We start from the raw sequence: 24,996 nt of genomic DNA, 5'->3' as shown, positions 1-24,996 counted from the left end.
TCACTTTTATTGATGACTCTTCTCGTTACCATGAACCCAGCGTGAAGGCCACCAGCTCAGCTGAGCCTCTCTCCAACTTACCACACAACAAAAAGATTCTAAAATTAGCCCAGCAGCTAGGCTAACGCGCCCTCACATGGGGAGCCCTCCAAACATGAGAGAACGTACAGGCACAGACAGGGTGGTTGGCTGCTTTGTGGTGATGGCAAAGTCATGTGGAGGCCATTTTACAGGGAAAACAAATCTAACATACATTCATGGCAATTCTGACAGTTAAGGGTAAACATACAGAGCTAAAAGACCTAAAATGATCGGTTGTGGTGCATGTGTTTGTGTGAGTTTTTACTGTGAAAAAAATTCACTTATTTCTACAGTACTGTTCATGTCTTTCGCCAAAGTCAGTGGACCAAATATACATGAAACACAACAAGACTACAGTATGTACTCTAAAAACTAAGCCAATGCAAGTATGTTTATAAAGTCATGATTCAGTTAAAATTACATACACAATTTCCTTATTTGCAGCATTTCTTCCACCACTATTTCACTATTTCCGGCCCTAAAATCTCTCAATCTTCTGTAGTACAACTTCATTGCAACGGTGCAATAAATTTTGGTCATTGTAGTTCACTCATGCTTTTGGCACCTAGGGTGTAATTAAATCTCTGATTGTTTGAAAACTAAACCCGCGAGAACCACCAGCTCCATGCATCGCAGCACTCACAGCAACAACAGTGTATTCAGCAGATTCTTTTAACCAGAGCAGACTGCCAAAATATTAAAGGAAATACTATTTAAAATGTCAGTTAGTTATTTGTAATGATTAATCCTTGGAGAAAAAAAGGAGTGCTCGCTCTGCCCATTCTGCTCACAGACATGCAGTATATATTTGTATTATGTGATTCGTCCACTCTGAACATACAGGATTATTACTGTATCTGTACCTCTCCAGTATCGTAGATCCAGACTCGGCCTTCTGAGTCGCCCACAGCCACCTCCTTCCCGCCTGACGACCAGCGGACCCTGTTGAGGGCCGAAGCACCCTCGATGGTCACACTGGCAGTTGGTACCTGGTGGACAACAAATTAAACAAATGTAAATCAGAAGTTTACATGTAAACTGGAATGTATGATAAACAACATGTTGAAACAAAGAAGTGGCCTATCAGAGGTAAATCCCTGTTTCGAAGTGAGAGGACTACAGCACATTGTGCACTTTGGAAATACATAAAAAACAGTTTGTAAGCCTCTAATGAGGCACATAAACTTTTATATAACCTTACAATACATACATAAAAACAAAACCACCTGCAGGCGAGTGGTGTTAACACTGGTTTGTTTTCTCAGGTACAGCTTCTGTTTGTTTTCATTTGATATTTTCCTGGTTGTTAAATGTAGCCTGCTAAATGTGAATGAGTATGCTTGTTCGTTACAAACCAGTTCCATCTAAAAAAATATAAAAAATAATACAATTAAATTCACATTAACGCTGTGTCTCTTGAAGAAATTATTTTTATTTAACGGCCCTAATTGCATTTTAAGCTATCCCTCTTAATGTTTATGGAAAATGGGAGAATTATGCCATTATAGTCTAATTTACAAAACAAGTTTACTACATTGAAAGCACAACTTTATCCAAATACTCAGGAGGCTAGACCAACATAGCTGTTAAATTTACAACTTCTCGTTCATATGTGGACACACACTGTGCTATTTACTGTATAATAACTGCACTCATATTTGCTGTTGTGGGTGAGCTGTTGCTCTTTTTTAGTAAATGGCAGTGCTCCTGTTGCACCTTTTAAAAACCTAAAACCATCTGAAGCGTTTCCATAAACTGTTCCTGACATGTGGAAGGGGAGTCTGTCACCAGTGGAGACAGAGGCCTTGGCATCATGTCGCCTCACACACCGAGCTTCTGCGTATTTAAAGCAGTGCTAACCACAGGCTGACTGCCATTAGCCTGCTAGCTTCCACCGCTCCGCCCGAGTGGATCTGAACTGAGCGCTTTAAATTGGCTGTATATGTCTGTGTGCGTGTGCTGGAAATGAGAACCAGGCGCGCCGCACTGCTCCGTTAGTGTTGTTATGTGTGTTTTTAATACGATGGCAACAATGGACGTCTGTTGCTATTAGACTGACTGTGTATGAGTGAATGTGTGTGCATGTGTTTGGTACATCCGTTTGTGTGTGTCTGAGCAAATGTTTCTCATAAAGCACGCTGTTAGCTGAGTTAGGCCGTCGATAATTAACTCTTCCTCTGTCTGTGAAAAGGCCGCTGTTGAGAGAACCATGGGGAAATTGTCATCTGTGCTGCAGAGGGAAGACCCAATGCTAGTGATGGGATCAGGGAAGAAAAGTGTTGGGGGTAAAACAAGAGGAGAGGAGAGACAATAGATGAGACAAATGAAACTGAGGTGAAACACAAAATCCTAGGGCATGAGATGTGAATTTTATATATGTGGACAGTACGCCGGGGCTGAAAGAAAATGAGAAGAAGAAGAGTGAAAGGGCATTATGAGAGAGGGAGGAGAGCATCGGAAGAGATGCAGACTTGTATTACGGTAAAGGCACTGTGGGTGTTGTCTCCATGGAAACTAAGAGAGAAGGAGAATGCAGGATCCTTTTATCCCGCCTTTTACCTGAGTGATCAAAGGTTTTGGTACTCTCATATCAGAGTTGTCAAAAAAGTAGCGTGGATATCTTTCCACTATAATGCAACTTTTACTTCCTTAAAGGAATAGTCCAACATTTTGTGAAATAATGCTTCTTATTTTCTAAAATGTCGAACTGTTCCTTTAATCAGTAAGAAACTGTAAACGATTGTACAATAATTTGTAGTATAAAATTACCATCAATGATTTTGCTGAGATTGCTACCATTTTGGAACAACAGGTATTTCATGTATTTTATACTATATATATACTATATTTTATGTTGTATATAATTAAACTGAATAATATGATGCTCTCTTCTGAAAATAAATGTTGCCCCACAGCACCGAGAAAGTCAACACGTGGCCTGAACTTTCTTCTTTTATTATTTCCATCTCCAGCATGGGATTGCGGACTGAGGGCTGGGGCTCTCTGCTCGTGGTCTCTTGCACATCTGTGTACTTCCCTGATGGAACAGAGTGTGGGAGGCAGATGAGACGAGGTGGTGGGGTCCTGAGGTTGCCTGAACGTTGGACAGAGGTTGCAGGAATGTTAGTGGGACGTCTGGGTGGGAGCTGGGATGAGGAGCTGTAACCCAGTTTGATTTAAAGCGAGGGCTGTGGGAAACGCCCACAGGGGAATCTTGAATCGTGTGTAGGGAGGGTTGTGGAGGGGATGGTGGTGGGGGGTTGATGGGAGGGAAAAGGCTTGGGTGTTTGGTTGTGCGGTTCGGGCTGAGGCCCAGCAACAGGCCCTGAGGACACCAAACACACACACACGCACATCAACACACAAAGAGATGACAGAAAACACGCCCATAATGACCTATATTCACCCAGCAGTCCACACACACAGTATACACAAACACACACACACACACACACCTCAGTGTCGTTGTTGAGGTTCCACAGGTCTAAGCGGCCCATGCCATCTACGGCGGCGAAGATCGCAGGGTGTACAGGCGACCACATTACGTCATACACATAGTCGGCGTTGTCCTCAAACGAGTACAGAGGCTTGTTGTGCTGAAAGAGAGAAAAAGAGGATATCTATGAACGTGTGTATGGTGTGAAAAAGCAAGAAAAAGAGAGAGTTACGGATTACAGAAGATGACACACTGGAGATAGAAAGAAAAGAGAGAGAGAGAAAAGAGAGAGAGAGGGTGAAGGAATGGAGAGAGGGAGTGAGTGAGCTTCAGACAGAGTGGCGCTGCCTCAGCCTTGGGGCCTGTCTGGGTGCAGAGCCTAATTAAAAAGCCTAGCACATTCACACAGCACCATAAAACCGCTGGGAGAGATGAAAGGGAGGGCCCCTCCACAAGGTGTACTGTAACCTCAACACAACAGCTGTCTGAGAAAGAGACAGAGAGAGATGGGAAGAGATGGATGTGTGTGTGTGTGTGTGTGTGTGTGTGTGTGTGTTTTTGTGTTTGTAGAGGCTAATACTGGATTTTTTAGGCCTAAACCGATATCAATATTTGAGAGTTTAAAAAAAACAAACTGATAACGATATGTCAGCAGATGTTCATCCTTTAACGTAAAAAACAAAAGTTATTAAAGAATTGTGTCCAAGACACGTACTACAAATAAAATAAACTTGTCAGTGCTCTCTGGTGGGCAAACTATTTAATGGTGACACTGTTTCTAAATGGTCTAAAACATATCTTTGGCATTACTCGATTGCAGTTTCTTGTTACTTATTAAACAAAATACACACGGGACAGACAGATATCTGTAATGAGCTAACATAGGATGATAAAATCGATCCATCCAGTTTATCATTCCATGTGTTTGTGAAGTTATGAAGACCTCAAAAGAAGAGCAGAATAAAGAAGAGCAGAATAACAATAAAGGATTGCTTAATACGGTAACACTTTACTTAAAGGGGTGTGCATAAGACATGACCATTATAACCATGTCATGACACGTCATGAACATGAAGGAGTCTTTATGATGGTTATGACTGTTGTCATTAAGCAATTACTTTAGCAACAAGTAGTCTAAAGCTAAAGTTATCTGTCCAAAACTCCGCAAATCACCTTGATGCTGTATTCACTGGCATCAAACTGGTCTTATAACTTTTTATTTATTAAGTCCAAATGGTTTCACTTGACTTGAGATCAAGAAAAATATTCATGACATAATTATAATGGTCTCATGACAGCCAATGTAAAAACCACATATTTATGACAGGTTATATCGTCTTGCATAATGTTAAGTTGTCATAACACAGAAATTGTTGTCTTGGTTAATGTCAAGTTGTCATAACACAAACATCTCAAACTATGATAACTTTGCATTCAAAGTGTCATTATTTACCGAATGACACTTGATGACAACAGTCATAAACATTCCTAAAGACTCCTTCATGTTCATGACTGGTGTCATGTCATGCTTATGATAGTGTCATGTCAGTCATATGCACACCCCTTCAAATAAAGTGTTTAAATGAAGTTTTACCCTTAATATAGTATGTGTGTGCGGGTGGGGGTGCGGGTGCGTGTGTGTGTGTGTGTGTGTGTGTGTGTGTGTGTGTGTGTGTGTGTGTGTGTGTGTGTGTGTGTGTGTGTGTGTGTGTGTGTGTGTGTGTGTGTGTGTGTGTGTGTGTGTGTGTGTGTGCCCATCTCTGAGGGGCTGTTAGGATTCCAGAAGCCCACAAACTGCATTCCTGACAGGTGGAGTGGGAGGGGTGAAAGAGAGGAGACAGGTTGGCTGGAAGAGCAAATGAAGGAATGTAGTCAGTCAGTCTCTCTCTCTCTCTCTCTCTCTCTCTCTCTCTCTCTCTCTCTCTCTCTCTCTCTCTCTCATTCCTTCTCTTTCTTTCCATCACCTTTACTCTCTCACTCCACAGTTGTTCTGAAAGGGTGTGAGACCTGCAGACAGATAGCAGTGCACACTCACACACACAAACAAACAGAGCCTAGCCAATTTCAAGCCTCGATTGAACCTGTTTTCCAGCCGGCGGGGTGACAGCAGAGGTCATTTTTCTCCATCGCACAGTTTCAGCATTCGATCAGCTGAGCGATTCCTGTTTATGTTCTCTCTCTTATCCTCTCCTTGTTTTAGTCCGTGTCCCACACTCCTTTTACTCATCCTCTCACTCTTGTATTTCACATTACCAAATTGATGTAAGATGTTATTTTATTTTTATAATCTGCCTTGCTCAATAATGCCTCTCAATGCAATTTCAAGCTATCTTTCTTAAATATATCCTTTAGGGCATACACTTCAAGTAATGCATCACATTAGAGATGAGGTGAATAAAGTCCTATTATTCAAAATCTAAACTACTATTTTACTTTAGGCTGTCCATAATCTACCTATCTTAAATAAGGTGATTTGGGTAAATAATCTGCAGCAACAAGTTTTAAAACTAATCTCAAAATGAAGCTTAATCCTTGTGGCGCCACGCGTAAAGTAACTGCGTTGTCATTATCATTTCTGTGCCGAGAAACTGGGGAACTTCTGGCACGTTTGAACTGGAAAACCATTACTGAAACACTGCTAGTTGACATCACAGTGTAATGCTAAGTTTAGAAAATAAATGTATGCAAGTTGAGCATTTAATGCTTTATATATGGATGCTAAAATCAGCCGGCCCGTGTCTTCTTTCATTGATATCCATTTAAATACAATAAGTACATGTTTAGTCTTACAATCACTAACACTTGCAGGTGCTGTCTCAAAATTCTAAATGTCACAGAGCCTGTGAGTCTTAAAGAAAACCTCTCATCACTGGGACTTTCAGAGGGATCCAAACCATCTAATCTCTGCAGCCGAGTCATATAATTTCCTTGCTTCCATCCTGGCTGCATCACAAACATCACACTAGCTTAATAGCTTCACACCAGAATTCATGACCACACACTAGAGATTTTGTCCTCAAATTTAAAAAAAATGCTGCTTAAAAATACCACGACAAAATCCATCACGCAGACGCTCATTAACAATCATCTGAACTGACTGTGATTTAGGCCTTTAATAAACTTCTTAAGAGAGCAAAAGTGGAACGATTATGCTTTATCCAATCACTTAGTAGATGCTGGTTTTGGGGTCAAGAGAGCAAGACGGTTCAAGTTATGCACAATCATAAACCCACTGCCAGCTGTCGCGACGTCTTCACACTCTGGCCGACTCCGAATGTTTTCACTAACCACAATATTTGCACCGCCGAGTGTAAAAACATCAGCAGACTTCTGTGCAACGGCCTTTCTGATCTGTGAGGGCAAACGTGAATGCAGAGAGAATTCACTGTGTGTGTGTGTGTGTGTGTGTGTGTGTGAGAGAGAGAGAGAGAGAGAGAGAGAGAGAGAGAGAGAGAGTGTGTGTTACAACAGTTGGGTTGAAGGCAAATCTCACGGGATTTTAGGTAAGCAAAGGCAGCTTGCTTAAGGTACATGTGAGGCATGTGTGGTGTGTCTATATTTGCACACACACACACACACACACACACACACACACACACACACACACACACATACACACACATAGGCAGGTATTCGGCCTGCCCACACACAAATACGGGTTATGTGGGATAAGAGACAGACGCACATTCCTGCGGTGCCCCTCAAAGGAAAGGGAATTCCCAAATCCTGAAAAATAACACACTCTTCTGATGAAAATCCACAGAAATGTTTTAATATGTGTCGCGGGACCCTTCGCACAAGACTTATGGACTAGCTGCATGCAAACATGAGTGAAAATTCATCACAGTGCTTTACTGCCTGTCACAGCCAAGTATGAAAGCTGTAACTGGATCATGCATAAAGCCGAAGGTATTATGCAATATGCATTATGTATTTTCCTCATATTGAATAGGTCTCTCTTTGATTTTTGGCAGTGTTTGCTGTTTGACGCCCTCATGTTCATCCCTCTGTCCTTCAACATTAGCATCACCTCCACTATTAATCATGAATATCTTTTGTCTTGCTATCCCATTACATTTTATCCTTTCCACCCAAGACACACTTCATTCCTAAATTCCTACCTTCCTCAATATCTAACTTTCTTCTTTGTTCTCACTGATTCTTCCTCATTTCTACTCAATGTATTTACATATATTTAACAATGAAAAATCAAAGTTTATAATCCAGAATTTCTTCTCTTGTGCAGTATCTCCGGATGTGTAATGTGTATCTCCTGATGTGTAATGTGTAAATGTACCTGATGCCCTCCTCTGCGTCTCACCACCACCACCACCACCACCACCACCACCAAGTGTGTTTGAATGTATTAGCAAAGTTTTGTATTCTCCAACACTCACTTTGACAGAAACAGTGACAGTTTGATTTTTACTGCCAGTGAACTGCTGCCAAATCATTGTACGTTTGCCCCTATGGACATAATGTGCAAAAATAAATAGATATCCCAATAGTTGTGCCTATGTGTTTTTGTCCATGTGTATCAGTTTTGGTCAGTTCTGACTGCTCTATGTGTACTAAATAGATCAGATGAATGATGATGAAAAATTAAAAGAACCGTCTGTGTGCCCTCTTGATGGTCGTTTGCTTGCTTTTCTCACTACCGTTTTTCTTCTTGTGCATTAATTCCCTTAAAGAGCGAAAATTATGCTTTTTTGGATTTTTCCCGTCTTTTAGTGTGTTATATAGTTTTTGAGTATGTAATAGATGTATAAAAGAACAAAAAACACATTTCACTCCAAAAGGAGCTTTCTCTCCCACAGACAGCACTTTTCTCAACTGCCTGAAAACAGCTTGCCCCCATTCCTGTTTGAAATTCCTCAATTAATGATGTCATTGATTGAGAAAGCCAGCCCAGTTTTTCGAATGTGCTGCCCATTGGTGCTGCCTGAACAATGGCTTGTTTGAATTTGGTTGACCAATCACAACAGAGTGGGCCAGCTGACCAATCAGAGCAGACTGGGTTTTTCAGGAAGGCCCGGCCAAGAGCTTAGTCAGACTGTTTCAGGTGGAGGCACTGCAGCAATGGGCAGTACAAGAAACATAATGCGTTTTTTGAACATCAAAGCCTGTAAACTTAATTGAGTAGACCCCAAGAGTACAAATATGACACTGAAAAGGAGTATAATAGGGGCTCTTTAAGCTGAATAGCCAATCAGATGGCTTCCTCTCAACGACGTCTCCGACGCAGATTCAACATGTTGAATAGGCCGGAAAAAAAGCAGACAAGGGTCGACAAGGGTCGACGAGTACCAACGGTGCGTGATACACCACAAAAACAAGTGCGACAGACGCACAGCGGCCGACGATCTCCTCGGTGTGTCGGCACCTTACACTAAGAGTGTAGTGAGTTAGTGCACAATGTTTGATGAAGAGCAGCCAATATGACAAACTGATCTGATGTAACTATTAGGGTTCTGAATGAGCTCTGTGTGCTATTTTTGAACAATAAGAATACACAAAATACAAAATACAAATAATGAGGTTGTAATTTTAATACTAGAAGACAGACAAATTGCTTAAAATGAATGCCTATTCACACAACATCATTCTTTGATACATTTTCTACTTTTACTTTGCAGCCAGAATCAACTAAATTAGGATGTTGTGATTTTGATGTTTAAAACTACAGCATTTTATTAGTAGAACTTACTGGCGGTATCCACAGTTATGTTACTGGGTGTACAGATACCACACACACACACACACACACACACACACACACACACACACAGTAGTAGAAGAAGAAAGACAGATTTTCTGCTCACCTATTTACTCAGCTTTAACGCTCACTCACTAGTTTCTTACTTTTAACTCTCTCTCTCTCTCTCTCTCTCTCTCTCTCTCTGCAATTTCTTGAAATCCACAATCAACCCCCTACACATCCTCTCTTTCTCTTCTCCACACAAAAACATACACCCCGTACCTTGGTGCTCCAGAGTTTGACGGTCCAGTCGAAGGAGGACGTGATGAAGAGGTGGGAAAAGTCGACGGTGCCCACTGCGCTGTGGCAGCTGATGCCCGTCACCGGCCCCTGGTGGCCCTCGAACATCTCACAGATACCCGCCTTGCTGCAAAGGGAGGACATGGGCGAGACCTTCATTTAGTGGTCTTCACTTGTTTAAAAACGAAGCAGTGAAGTGGTTTGCATCTTTCTGAAATTAATTAACACCACAGTAAGAGAGCTTGGATAAAACGTGAAACAATTAGCTCCTTAGATTGATGGGAAAATCGTCAATTAAATTCTAATATTACTTGTAATTCTTAGACCATTTACCCTGTTTCATTTGTTACATAGACTTTCTAAATGTATATTTTTTGCTGAATTATTTTAGCATGATGTTGTAATTCTAGATTATCCAAGCAGATAAATTGGGACTGCGTTAAGACATAAAACACCAGACCAAACATACATAAGTGATCCAGCAAAGATTTGTGTGTGTGTGTGTGTGTGTGTGTGTGTGTGTGTGTGTGTGTGTGTGCGTGCGTGCGTGCGTGCGTGCGTGCGTGCGTGCATGCACGTGTGTGTGTGTGTGTGTGTGTGTCCACCAACCTGCCATGTCTGGATGCAGTGTACACAGTGCCCTCCTCGCTCCCGACCACATAGTTGTTAACATCTCCCGTGGGAAAAGCCATGCCTGTCACCGCCACAGGTTTGGATTTATTGTACACCAGTTCCATGGTCTCCTATGGCACACACACACACACACACACACACACACACACACACAGAGAGAAAGAGAGAGAGAGAGGCATTACACATTTAAAGACACAAACAGACACATCAGTTATAGAAAATACATGTGGAATACCAGGTGCATTAACACTAAAACTCTGCATTTGAGTGTGTTGTGTACCTGTGGCTGGGAAAGCATGTCCAGACTCCAGGAGCACATCCTGCCGTCTGTAGACACAGTGATCAGGTTGTTGGCATTCTGGGTGCCGACCACGTTCACACAGTAGACTGGGTGCTACACACACACACACACACACACACAGAGATAAAGACACACAGCATTAAAGGAAATGGATGAGGATAATAGAACATATACTGCCTATTGCTTTCAGTGTCTCACAACTTACCTCACCTGTAATATAATTACAACAATCTCCACTCAAATGCTTGTTATTCTGCTGCATATTGTGATCACAATCATAAATCCGTATTAGTATCATTGATTAGATGCATCAAATATCTCTGCACATTTGTCATTTTAGATAATAAATATTTGGATCCTTCCTAACTGCAGTAGGCTGGCAGGGACATAACGTATTTCATTAATTTGACATGCTGTAATATTAGTTAAATTTGATTTTAAACATGGTCCTGAAATGATAATGTAATTTTACCCTTAAACACATGACATCATTAGATACTTTGTACAGCTGCAGAAGGCTCACATGGCAGTGTGCAGTCATTCCTTACAACAGGAGTGTGTGAAACAATTATGTCATTACTGGCCAGTAATTGATTTGTGGGCAGCACAAAGGATCCATTCAGCAATCAGCAACATGCTAGCTGACTGGGACTCACTGGAGAGGACGAGAGCGACGGCGTCATTGGTGAAGTTTAAACCTACAGAGTGGGTGACGTGTAGCAGTGAGTGTGTGTCTGCATGCCTCCTGGGCACAGCTCCGGGTCTGAAGTTATTGCCAGTGTATATTGGTCGGTAATTTGTTGAGTCAGGGTCAGTGAGTTCACTGGAGCATCGAAATTGAGCTGTCCTAGTTCTGTCTAAAGTTTGACTGCTGTCAGGAGTGTGTGTGTGTGTGTGTGTGTGTGTGTGTGTGTGTGTGTGTGTGTGTGTGTGTGTGTGTGTTTCCTGAAAATAACCAGTCTCAAAGATGCAGATTTATCTTGTAAAAAGTGTAATGCTGCAGTAATGTGATCATTTAATTTCTATACATCAGAATGTTTATACGACAAATTCAAAAATCTTTAACTCTCCTCTGAGATGTTCCTTCTGACTGAATTCATTGTTTTATGTAACTAATTAAAACACAACAGGGAGCTTGTTTTCTTTTAGGTCAGAGCGTATTTCACCAGGGCTGCAATTAACAATTATTTTCATTATTCACTATCATCATTATTTTCTTCATCATAATTTCCCAGAGCCCATGGTGACGCCTTAAAATATCATATTTTGTTCGACCAACAGTCCAAAATCAACATAATCAACAAAATGCAAAGATAATCAACTTATAATCATATAAAACAAGGCACATTTGGATTTTTCACCTTTTAGGAGCTGGAACTATCATATAATTGTCATTTTAGCTTGATAAATGAGTTAATTGTTTGACTGAAGATCAAATGTGATTAGTTTCTCTCGATCAACAGCTCATCAAATCATTTCAGCGATAAAACAAACACACAGCTTGAAAAAAAAAATGAAGAGCTTGAAAACTAAGCTACAGATGTGATCCTTTTCTTTAAATTCTTTTTGTATGTTTTGTTTTTTTGTAAATGTGTCAACTGCGCCTCACTCAACCAATGTTTTTTTTGAGTCACAGGGTACCAGCTCACAGTTTGTTCTCTGTGTCTTACAGTGTGTGCAGCAGCAGACAGAGGAGTCCTCTGGACGGGGGTCCGACGGTGACTGCGGTTGTCCCACAGGACGATCTGTCCCGAGTAAGTCCCCCCCACCACCAGGTTCGGATGAAACCTGGCAAAGCCCACAGATACTACTGGAGACTGAGGAAAGAGAAGGGGAGAGGATGATATAGCAGAATCACTGCGTATTATTCTGGTGTGAGGATATGTAATGGGAACATTTCTGGCATGAACTGACAGGACAAGGAGCATGGTGAGAAAAGAAATGGTTTGGTCCGATGAAAAATGTAGATAAAACAGCAGACAGTGAGAAAAGAGCAAAAACAAAGAAAGATATGAAGCGAAAACGGTAATGCTAGACGGAGTGTGAGTGAGAACGAGTGATCAAGGCGTCGTGATGGGTGGCAGACATCGGGGGATAGACAAGGGAGATGATGAGTTTGGCTACAGTGAGGGTCCGCTGAGGAGAGGAGAGAGGGGTGACGCTGGGGCGGAGACCAGACAAAGAGCGGAATTGTAGTCCTCTTTCCCCCAGCCGTTTCACATTACAGCATCAAAACCCCAGCAGCCACTGGAGCGCTCACTGTAGCCTCCATCATGACAAGCGCACCCTTGAACTCCCTCCCTCCCCAATACTGTGTTTATTGAGTCTTGGTTCCTCCTCAGTGCTCGTCCCATATGGGCTTCTGCATGTAAGCTAGCCTTCCCTGACCCAGAGCCACTGAAGCATCTGTGCTGTGGAGTTATGAGAAAATGTTGCTGCGTCGTATCGCTACAGGAGGCTAAGTGCTGTTATGCATTGACAAATTCATTCCTCCATCCACCCATCTAGTAAAGCAGCATAATCATGTTGAGAGGAACAATAATTCACAGTTAAAACGGGACCAAGAAAGCGTTAAACAAGAAGCTCACAGACACGCATCATAATTAAAAACAGTGAAACTATAAAAACCGTGCAGGGTGAATTTCGCAAAAGCATTGTTGCCCAATACAGTCATAGATTTTGTTGGAAGAACCGCCGTTGACAGTTTTAGTGTTCCAGAAAACAGTACGTCAGACATTTTGTTGTTGGAACAACAGCTCTGAGATGGTGTTTGGAGGCAAAGCTTGTCATTAATTATCAGAATCCTCCCAAATCAATAACTGGATTGACAAGGCAGTGTTTGTGAGACTTATGTGAATACACTGACAGTATAGTATTCATTACAAATGGTTTGCATAGTTGGCGATGATACTACTACTTTGAATTAGTGGATTAATCGACAGTAAGACTACGATGAATTTCAATTTTAAAAATAAAAGGAAATTCCAAATTCATCCTTGATTAACTTTATGAACACTACTAACAGTCATACTAAGAAACGTGATTGAATGATGGCTTACTTGAGTTACCCTCATAGGAATGACCCCTTTAAAAACAAACTGACACACTGACATTGACCAATTTATATGGAATATTGGTTAACAAACATTACAGTATATTAATAAACTGCTGAGGCTGCAGGATGTCAATAGTCAAACTGAGACTGTTTAAGTTTTAAAACATCAGTTTTTACATCGTTAGACACAAGGCACTAATGTGCCAATATGCAATGTGGTCACAGCAGTGTTGGGTACCAGCTGTACTAGATAGGTAAGAAATCTAACAATGGGAGTTCATGTTTAGGAAAAGCATAACATTTGTCTTATTTTTCATTTATTTTTTCAATTTTTCTCCCTCACTCTCGCCCGCTCTCTCTCTCTCTCTCTGTCCCGGCCACCACACCATGTGCGAAGCAGCCAACTCCAAACCCCAGTTCGTTTTGAGAGGAGACTGGAAAACAAACCAGAGGGAAAGAAACTGACACTGAACACTCTTGCTCTCCCTTTTTTGGTTCTTCTGAGGAGTCACGGCTTCCAGCCGAATGGCTCGGGAGTCGCTTCAGATGTCGAGGCTCAAAATAAACTGAACTTTGGTGGTAAAAATAAAGTCGCTCGTCAGGCGGCAAGGAGGCAGTCTCCGAAAAGTTTATTTACACGGTCAGATAAAAAGGGATCAGGAATTTAGGTTTATTAGCATGTATTAACACACAGGATTTGATGGACATAAGCTATTATTATTCACATTACAAATTGAGTAAGTTGCTTTGCCAGATTTATTCTACATGTAATATAAGCAGTAAAAGCACCAATAACTGCATAAGGTAATGTCCAAATCATATAACATGCAATTGTTGTAACCTTTTTTCTAAATGAATGTGGACAATTTAAGAAAAGAATCCTAACTTACTAACCTACTGTATGTGTATGGGGACGAAAAGTTCAAAAAGTATTGCAAGAAGGTTTTTAACAGTAAAAGTACTTAAGGCCAAATGTCAAGACAACAGCTCTCATACTCAAACACACATGGATGAGTCTGCCTTTAACTTGATCACTTTAAAGAGTTTTGGGATGACCTTTACACTCTGTGGTTGTCTGACAGGCTGATGTCTGAGGTCTGCCCCCCCCTCCATAAAACTCTATCAGTGGGCTAATGAACCCACGTCCTGCCCTCTGTCATCTCTGTGCACAAACACTAAATACTGTGGGTTCATACACACACACACACACACACACACACACACACACATGCACATGGTCTTCAAAAAGTAAGGGAACTCTAAATGATCTTTAGTCTCTGGAAGAGACAGGAAAGCAGAGTGAAGGAAGCAAACAATATCTAAATAGCTATAAAAGAATAGTTTGACATTTGGGGAAATTTGGCTTTCTTGCAGAGAGTTAGGTGAGTAGATTGATACCACTCTCACATGTGTCCATTAAATAAAAGGCTAGTGACAACAGCTAAGCATAAAAACGACAGCTCTAAAGCTAGGCTAGTTGTCTTTATGCTTATGGTCAATCCAGTTGAACTGGGAAGTCGGAAATCTCAACTGGAAGGCCCCCTGAAGTCAGATTTCTACAATTACAATCCAGCATGGCTGCTCCGAGCATCAACAGTAGCGAAAGCTGTATGAAAAACAATAAACTGTTCATTAGCACGTCTGTCTTACTGGTGTCTCATTAAATCAGTCGCACAGACAGAGCTGTCTATCTTCTATCTGGTTTTCCGACTTGTTGCTGGAACACGGTCAACTTGGATGTGACGTCATTACCAGTTCCCACCTCCGAGGTAACCGGAATGCAGCATAAGCTAAGCTAACTGGCTGAAAAAAATTCCCAAAAAACTATTTCTTCAACTCCTTTAATACTTTGTCCTCCATCGTTGCTTACTCTGTTGAAGCACCCTAGTCAAGTCTTTCTGCCTAAAGGGATAAAAAGCACAAGACTGCTATAAAAGTGTCAATTATCATTTTAATTTTAAATATCTTAGTCTATGTTGTACTCTAAAATTGTTCCAATTTGACAGTATACTACCTCAAATATATTAATACCGTTATCTTTAAACTCACTGCAGAAACCTTCCTCTTTGATCTTTCCAGTAAAGATCAATATGACCTCTTTTTTTTACTATTAACGCCATCAAAAACGTAAAATAAACACACAAATCTACAAGCATATACAAACACAAATAGGAAACATCCCTGCTCTCTTGCAGCAGTAATGACGCTAAATAAACATCTCTACCCCACATGAGTAATGACAAAGAGAAGCCAAATCAAATCAAGAGCCCCCTCTATTTCCTCCATATGTTAGTTTAACTCCTAAGCCCTATCAGTGTCCCCATCTTAAGAGGAAAAATCCTGACTAAACTCTGAATCCACTCTTTGAGAAACCACATGTTATGCCATCATTCCCCTCATGTACTCTCAGGCTTAGTGAAAGAGCTACTGAAAATTAGCCCGGCTTTGTTCCGAGTGCACTTTGAGGCGCCTGCCAGCAGCGACTTGGACTTGACATAAGAACAATTCTCCCTAAATGCTTCTAATCAAATGTCACATCGGCACATATGTTTTGGAGTTCTATGCCTTTTAAATGTACTGTATGTCATTTGGTGCTGAAATAAGATCAATTTGTCCCGCGCTATAAGGAAGTTTATGGTTTAAGCTCAAGGGAAATTGGTTGACACTCTAAAGCGGATTCTCAATTTGAACGTCATGTATGAAATTAATGACTGAATTATGGAGCGCTTGGTTATGTTTCGGCTGGATTCCTGTAGTCTTTCTGTTTACTTTATATTAATTTATGAGCCATCAATGACTCAAAAACTTTTGGATCTATTTGAGGAAATTTATTTTAGTGTTTAAACATGACTGCATGAAATATTTCATGTGTAAAGCTAATATACTGACTTAAAGTTTATCATATTGGGAAATACTTTCTTACTGAGAGTTAAATGAGAAGATCCATATCACTCTCATGTCTGTAAGGTAAATATGAAAAGTCATAGTATAGTATGTCAAAAATAAAAAATAAAAAAAGGAATTGTATAGTACAGTATGTCGAAAAAAAGTCATAGTATAGTATGTCGAAAAAAGTGATTAAAAAAGTTATAGTGTAGTATTTCAAAAATAGTCATAGCATAGTATGTAAAAAAAAGTGATAAAAAGGTCATAGCATAGTATGTTGAAAAAAGCTATTAAAAAATCATGGCATAGTATGTCGAAAAATGTGATAAAAAATAATTGTATAGTATGTTGAAAAAAAGCATTTAGGAAGTCATAGTATAGTGTGTCGATCAATTTGTGATAAAAAAGTCAGTTTAGTATATCGAAAAAAGTCATGGTACAGAATGTAAAAAAAAAAAGTGATAGGTCATAGAATAGCATGTTGAAAAAAAGACCATCCCAGAAATCCCATGTAGGCCCTATTTGCAGAGGCTCAGTCCTTGCCGCAGCGGCCGCCGGTTCAATTCCAACGTGCGGCCCTTTGCTGCATGTCATTCCCCCTCTCTCTACCCTTTCATGTCTGAGCTGTCCTATTAAATAAAGGCCTAAACTGCCTAAAAGGTCATAGTTTACAGTAGTATGTCGAAAAAAGTCATAGTATAAGGTGTCGAATAAAGTGATAAAAAAATAATAGTTTAGTATATCGAAAAAAGCTATTAAAAAATCATGGTATAGTATGTCGAAAAAAGTGACTAAAAAAGTCATGGTATTTCATGGCGAAAAAAAGCTATTAAAAAGTCATATATATTGGGTATCGTTTGGGTTTTTTCCGATACTGGTGCTAAAACGATACTTTTAAAACGGCGCAGGTGCCTAAACCGATACTTTTAAAAAGAAAAAAAATATGTATATATTTAAAAAAGAAAAAAGGAGCACAAAACGACAGTCGCCGACATCTAAGAACGGCCATATGGTCAAAAGTAAATTATCTATTTAAAATGTAATAACAATAACTTATTTCACCAGTAAATTGCTGGTAAACGACAAAAACAACCACTAGATGGAAAAAGGGTATTTTACAATAACTTTGAATGCACCACAAGGATGGCGAGGCGAGTTTCAAGTGAACGCACCGTCTGTGTTGCTTTTCCTACAACGGCAGCTGCAGACTGTTACGTCTCGGTCTCGATGTTGGAATCCTCAACAGTGAAATACAGTCACACTGTTTAATGTTAGCTGTCAGCATTTTAACCGTGTTTAATCCAGCTGCTAGCTAACGGAAGGCTAACGTTACCTGCTGCCAAGTGTATTATAGATAACTTTATTTATTATTTATTTATTTATTTCTATAGCACCTTTCAGCAACAAGGCAATTCAAAGTGCTTTACATGAAACATTAAAGAGCAATTAAAAACGGTCATGATGAAAATAAAACAGGCTAAAAAAGAATAATATAATACAAACACAAGAATAAAAGTTGAATAATTATTCAATTGAATAGGGTTTTATTTTTATTTAATTTCTGTCAGTGTAAAATATTCTAAAGTACATAATGTTCTAAGTAAATAGGATAAATAGGTTTGGAATTATTTATACAACTGAAATAATTTTTTTGTAATTACAGAGGGAAAGTTCCGAAAAAAGTACCGTATTTCAGGTACCGGTATCGGTACCAATATTGGTTCAGATGCGAGAGGTACCCAACCTGTACTGCCTACTTAATAATTTAATAATAATAACTTATACTTTTTACTGATCCCCAGGGGGGGATTTACTATTTCTTCACTCTGTTGTTGGAACAAAATACACACAGGCCTGAAATATCCACACACATGCTCAGGTCCTATACGTGCACAAATGGAGAGATGCCAGAGAGAGAAAGTTGCAACTGCCGGTAACTCTAACCTAAATTCCAAACTTCGGTACATTTGGGGATTTGAAACAAACCCTCACCTTCTCAACCCAACACCCTACGGATGAGCTACTGTCACTGGTGTGGATCCAGCACTGCTAACACTGAGCCATAATGCCACCAAATGAAGTACGTCCAAAAAAAGTCATAGTATAGTATGTCGAAAAAAGTGATAACAAAGTCAAAGTAGAGTATGTCAAAAAAAAGTGGCAAAAGTCTTAGTATAGTATGTTGAAAAATGTAATCAAAAAGTCATAGTATAGTATGTCGAAAAAGAGTCATGAAAAGTAATAATTTAGTATCGTAAAAAAGTAATAGTATTAAAAAAGTGATAAAAAGTCATAGTATAGTATGTTGAAAAAAGTCATGGTAAAGTATGTCGAAAAAAGTAACAAAAAGTCATAGTATAGTATGTCGAAAAAAGTCATGGTGAAGTAGGTCGAAAAAAGTGAAACAAAGTCAAAGTAGAGTATGTAAAAAAAAAGTGATTAAAAAAAGTCATAGTATAGCATGTCAAAAAAAGTGATAAAAAGGTCATCGTATAGTATGTCGAAAAAGAGTCATGAAAAGTAATAGTTTAGTATCGTAAAAAAGTAATAGTATTAAAAAAGTGATAAAAAGTCATAGTATAGTATGTTGAAAAAAGTGACAAAAAGTCATACTATAGTATGTACAAAAAAGTGATAAAAAAGTCATAGTAGAGTGTGTGACCAAGGGTCACAATCTGTACTGCCTACTTAATAATTTAATAATAATAACTCATACTTTTTATTGATCAATTTACAATTTTTTCACTCTGTTGTTGGAACAAAATGCACACAGAGCTGAAATATCCACACACATGCTCAGGTTCTATACATGCACGAATGGAGAGATGCCAGAGAGAGAGGGAGTTGCAACTGCTGGTAACTCTTCAGCTACCTAAATTCCAAACTTCAGTACATTTGGGGATTTGAACTGGCAACCTGCAAGTTCCCAACCCAACAACCTACAGCTGAGCTACTTCCACTGGTGGGAATGCATCATTGCTAACAACGAGCCATAATGCCGCCAAATAAAGTATGTCCAAAAAAAGTCATATGTCGAAAAAAGTGATAACAAAGTCAAAGTAGAGTATTTAAAAAAAAAAGTGATAAAAAAGGTCATAGTATAGCATGTCAAAAAAAAGTGATAAAAAAGTCATAGTATAGTATGTTGAAAAGTCATAGTAAAGTATGTTGAAAAAAGTGACAAAAAGTCATAGTATAGTATGTCGAAAAAAGTGATAACAAAGTCAAAGTAGAGTATGTCAAAAAAAAAGTGACAAAAAAGTCATAGTATAGCATGTAAAAAAAAAATCAAAGTAGAGTATGTCAAAAAACGTGATAAAAAAAGTCATAGTATAGTATGTCGAAAAATGTAATCAAAAAGTCATAGTATAGTATGTCGAAAAAGAGTCATAATATAGTATGTCGATAAAAGTCATGAAAAGTAATTGTTTAGTATCGTAAAAAAGTAATAGTATAGTATGTCGAAAAAAGTGATAAAAAGTCATAGTATAGTATGTCGAAAAAAGTCATGGTGAAGTATGTCGAAAAAAGTGACAAAGGGTCATAGTATAGTATGTCGAAAAAAGTCATGGTGAAGTAGGTCAAAAAAAGTGACAAAAAGTCATACTATAGTGTGTGACCAAGGGTCACAATATGTACTGCCTACTTAATAATAATAACTCATACTTTTTATTGATCAATTTACAATTTCTTCACTCTGTTGTTGGAACAAAATGCACACAGAGCTGAAATATCCAGACACGTGCACAGGTTCTATACATGCACAAATGGAGAGATGCCAGAGAGAGAGGGAGTTGCAACTGCTGGTAACTCTTCAGCTACCTAAATTCCAAACTTCGGTACATTTGGGGATTTCAACCGGCAACCTGCAAGTTCCCAACCCAACACCCTACAAATGAGCTACTGCCACTGGTGTGGATGCATCATTGCTAACACTGAGCCATAATGCCGCCAAATAAAGTATGTCCAAAAAAAGTCACAGTATATCGAAAAAAGTGATAACAAAGTCAAAGTAGAGTATTTCAAAAAAAGTCATAGAAAAAAGTCATAGTATAGCATGTCAAAAAATGTAATCAAAAAGTCATAGTATAGTATGTCGAAAAAGAGTCATAATATAGTATGTCGATAAAAGTCATGAAAAGTAATTGTTTAGTATCGTAAAAAAGTAATAGTATAGTATGTCGAAAAAAGTGATAAAAAGTCATAGTATAGTATGTCGAAAAAAGTCATGGTGAAGTAGGTCAAAAAAAGTGACAAAAAGTCATACAATAGTATGTACAAAAAAGTGATAAAAAAAGTCATAGTATAGTGTGTGACCAAGGGTCACAATCTGTACTGCCTACTTAATAATAATAACTCATACTTTTTATTGATCAATTTACAATTTCTTCACTCTGTTGTTGGAACAGAACACACACATGCCTGAAATATCCACACACATGCTCAGGTCCTATACATGCACAAATGGAGAGATGCCAGATGGAGGGAGTTGCAACTGCTGGTAACTCTCCGCTATCTAAATTTCAAACTTCGGTAAATTTGGGGATTTGAACTGGCGACCCGCAAGTTCCCAACCCAACACCCTACAGATGAGCGACTGCCACTGGTGTGGATGCATCATTGCTAACACTGAGCCATAATGCCGTCAAATAAAGTATGTCCAAAAAAAGTCATAGTATAGTATGTCCAAAAAAGTGATAACAAAGTCAAAGTAGAGTATGTCAAAAAAAGTGATCAAAAAAGTCATAGTATAGCATGTCAAAAAAAGTAATCAAAAAGTCATAGTATAGTATGTCGAAAAAGAGTCATAATATAGTATGTTGATAAAAGTCATGAAAAGTAATAGTTTAGTATCGTTAAAAAAAGTAAGTCATGGTAAAGTATGTCGAAAAAAGTGACAAAAAGTCATAATATAGTATGCCGAAAAAACTGATAACAAAGTCAAAGTAGGGTATGTCAAAAAAGTGATAACAAGTCACAGTATAGTATGTCAAAAAAAAGTCATAGTATAGTATGCCGAAAAAAGTGATCAAAAAGTCATAGTATAGTATGTCAAAAAAAAGTCATGAAAAGAATCAGCCTGGACTGGGTATCGAAACTGGATCAGAGTCCGCAGTGACTACATGGTGGTTGACTGTTGGAAGCAGTGCTAATACAGAGCCAGTGTGCCACCAAACAATTTATGTTGAAAAGCCATTAAAAAATTTTAGTATAGAATGTTGAAAAAAAAAGTGATAAAAAAGTCATATCTGAGATCAACTGAAAGAGCCCTGGTAAACTTCCAACTGAAGAAGCGTGAAAAAAGCCTAAACAATACGTGGTATCAATATAATGACCTCACTGTGAGCACCACAAAGCATTTGCGAACATATTAATATATAATTTGTGTGGATAAAGTTAAAAATTGTGGGCATATCAGCGATTTGAAAAACTGGTACTCTGTGCTTTCGTCCAGAAATGTTGAGGTTGTTTAAGGAGGCCTAAAGAAGCACTAAACTTAAACAGTGATAACATAAAAACTGTAAAAGATATCAAAAAGCTGAATCACTTTCTAATAGCTGAAGGTTTTGTGAATAGTTTAATGTTTGAATGATGTCTGTAGGTGAAAGTATGTGGGAGCAGTAGCATTTAGAAGTGGAAGAAGCCACTCTTAATGTAAAAAGAAAAAAAGCTTAATATTTAAAAAAAAAAACTATAAATGGTGGAGAAAAGTTGAATAGAAGCACAAATGTCCTTAGCGAGCTTAACATTTTGATATTTGAATGGTTTTTGTAGCTAAAAAAGTATGCAGAAGTAGGCTACTGAAAATCGTACGGAAGAATCGGATAACAATACTGTGAATGCTGCTGAATCTGCATCCACACAATAAGTGAGCTTTAGAGGTGCTGTTACCTTAGAAAAAAACATGCTAGCTGTTTTCCTGTTTACAATCTTTGTACTAAGCTAAGTTAGCCCAGTTTCTGGCTTGTAGCTCCATACTAAGCGTACACACTTCAGAGCGGTATCTTCTTTCAAATCCTGAATAAGCACATTTTCACAAAATGTTGAACATTTCCTTTAAATCAAATGCAGCCATACTCCTCCCATCCCCTGCAGCTCCTCTTCAATTCAGATTGATACGTTAGGACATACCAGTCATACGAGCACCACACCTGTCTAAATAACACCTCAACAACTCTCATGTCGACAAAACTCCTGCCATGATTGCATCTCCATGTCAAGGCTGAATTGATACCGAGCCTGACATTTCATTTCGAAACGCAGAGTGGCTCTGTGGATGGTTCTCATCTCACATGCAGCATGGGTCAGACACCTGCCAAGTCATCTCCTGCCAGCCCAAACGGAGAGGATGTGGGGAGTGACAGCTCCCGGAAGAAAAAGCAACATAGAGAGTCATATCGGTATAGTGGGCCTGAGATGAATTGTGGAAGTTTTACAGGGAGACACTCTCGTAGTCAGAACAGTGGGTTTCATTTCTTTCCTCGGGCAAGGTCTGCTATGCGTTTGTGTGTGTGTGTGTGCGCATGACGGAGAAACTCACACACACAAAGTATCATCTACCATATCTCACACAGGCTCACAAGGCTAAGTGCTTCTGGCAGCCCTTATTATATTGATGGGAAGTGTTCTCTACAGGATAATACACACATGGTAGGCTCTGATGAAAGATGGCACCCAGCAAGGGATTAGGGAGATTCGAAGGAATGACAGAGAAAGAAAGCTAGAGAGAGACGAACACTCCCTCCTTTGTTGCTTCCTCCTTTCTTTCGTTCTTTCCTCAGGCAACAAACTGTTGCTTAAGTGGGCTTGAGAAGGCAGAAATGGAGCAAGAGTGCTATGGTGAGAAGAAAAGGGGAGGGGGGGGGGGCTGATAGGGCACGCCAGACAGTATATCCTCCCAAGTAGATTCACGCTGCATCCCATCCCCCCCTCATTCACCGCACTCATCTGTTTTCCACTCTGCCTTATCAGGACCAGATGGATCTGACTGTCTTTCCTTACATCCCCACTTCTCAACCTCCCCCCTCCTCCCAACCACCTTTCTCCTCCCTTTCTCCCCCTGGCTTCGCTCGTTTATGACACCCCACGGATTTTGTCACTCTGTGGTTTCTGGCAAGGAGAGAGAAATACCAAGCAGAGTCTCAATTTCACCAGGCAAAGAATGAGGGTTTGACGGAGCGAAAGCATGAGGAGGAGGCTATGGGAACACAAACAAGCCTTTCTCTGCCTCTTAGAGCTCCTTTTTCCAAACAAATTTATACCTAGAATATTGCGATATTTACATAATTCCTAAAACATTGAACTCTTTCTTTAACTCAAACTCTAAGACAAACTGCTGATGCATGACTATTAAATAAAGAACAGTACCTAAATAAAATGAAAAAGTTCCCTGATTCAGGTCAGGAAAGAATTTGACCAAGACTTAAATGTCAAATTTTGATTCTCAAGCTTGGTACTTAAAAAGTATTGGATTCAATACCCAGACTTCTTGCATAATGCTCAACAGACATTGGAAAGATTGGCTGCTTTTATTTATTTTTCATATAAAACAACCTCTGATCAGCACAGCTAAAGATGTACAAAATAATATAATTTACCACAACATTCATCAATCAACATCAACAGCCAGTAGAAGCTACATCCTTATAGTGTGCCACAAATTAAATACAGCCACACAGTCTTAACCCATGTGCTCAGCAAGCACTTACAGGACTTATCTGCTAAGCTTTCTGAACACAATGCAGCTGCATCCTCCAAAGACAACAGTGCAATAGCATTATTCACAGGCCTTCTCTAACTCTCTCTACATTCGCCCACTCTCCTCCTCCTGCTCTGCTTCTCTTACTCAACCTTTCTGAAAGTGTCAAAGGCCTCGGGACTGACACAAGGCAGCAAGATATTAATAAAAATATGACTGAGTGCAATGGGATATGACAGTAGCGGCGGGGGTTGTTACAGGGAGGCGTGTGGTTTGAGGGGTTCAGCAGAGGTTTTAAGTCAAATGGGCCCTTTAATGTGGTGTGACTTTGCCCACTTGAGAGACTGGTGTGAAGTTACAAGATTGGACCCAACTGGGATGGGGCGATGATGGGTCCAACTGCTGAGAGGGATGTGATGAGGGGAGGCATGCTCAACTGGTACCAGAATCCACAGCAGCGGCAGCCCCTTTCCTAAAGAACAAACCCAACCCACACACTGATGGACTGCACACTTCCTCCACTATATACAGATCAATGGCTCCTAAAGTGGGGTCATGAAACTGCCAGGGGTCCTTAAGGGGATTGTTCAAGGCTCCTTAGTATACTAAGATATTGTTTAATTTCAGATTTAGTTTATTCACACAAAATCAAGCAGAGTTAGAGAACAATGATACATTTAATTTGTATAAACATTGTAGTGTATAATAAAAGAAGTTTTACATTAATCAGTACACAATAAAACATCAAAAATAATCACAATAGCTGAAAATGGGTATAAATAACCAAATGTATAAAGATGTGTAAATATAAAACTGAATCTATATATGAAAACTGTTTTGACCAGATATTTTGATGTCTCCAGTAAAGCTAAATACCATTTTTCACTATAAATGCCAAATGGAATTG

General features: G+C 39.4%; 1 protein-coding gene across 19 annotated transcripts in view; it reads right to left on the bottom strand.

Annotated features, from left to right (window-relative positions):
- Window positions 1–24,996, bottom strand: part of LOC116066904 (cytoplasmic dynein 1 intermediate chain 1) — a 59,389-nt gene that overhangs the window by 2,622 nt on the left and 31,771 nt on the right. For all 19 annotated transcript variants that reach the window (XM_035993099.1, XM_035993100.1, XM_035993104.1 and 16 more), the window contains 6 exons: window positions 12,120–12,266; window positions 10,429–10,542; window positions 10,125–10,258; window positions 9,498–9,642; window positions 3,537–3,677; window positions 945–1,070 (listed from right to left, as the gene is read on the bottom strand). In XM_035993099.1, coding sequence (XP_035848992.1) covers window positions 945–1,070; window positions 3,537–3,677; window positions 9,498–9,642; window positions 10,125–10,258; window positions 10,429–10,542; window positions 12,120–12,266 — 807 coding nt within the window. The remainder of the gene's footprint in view (window positions 1–944; window positions 1,071–3,536; window positions 3,678–9,497; window positions 9,643–10,124; window positions 10,259–10,428; window positions 10,543–12,119; window positions 12,267–24,996) is intronic.

This window comes from Sander lucioperca, chromosome 16, assembly GCF_008315115.2.
Source record: "Sander lucioperca isolate FBNREF2018 chromosome 16, SLUC_FBN_1.2, whole genome shotgun sequence".
Lineage (NCBI taxonomy): Eukaryota > Metazoa > Chordata > Actinopteri > Perciformes > Percidae > Sander > Sander lucioperca.
Note: the sequence above shows the minus strand (reverse complement) of the source record. Positions and strands in the feature narration are given on the sequence as shown.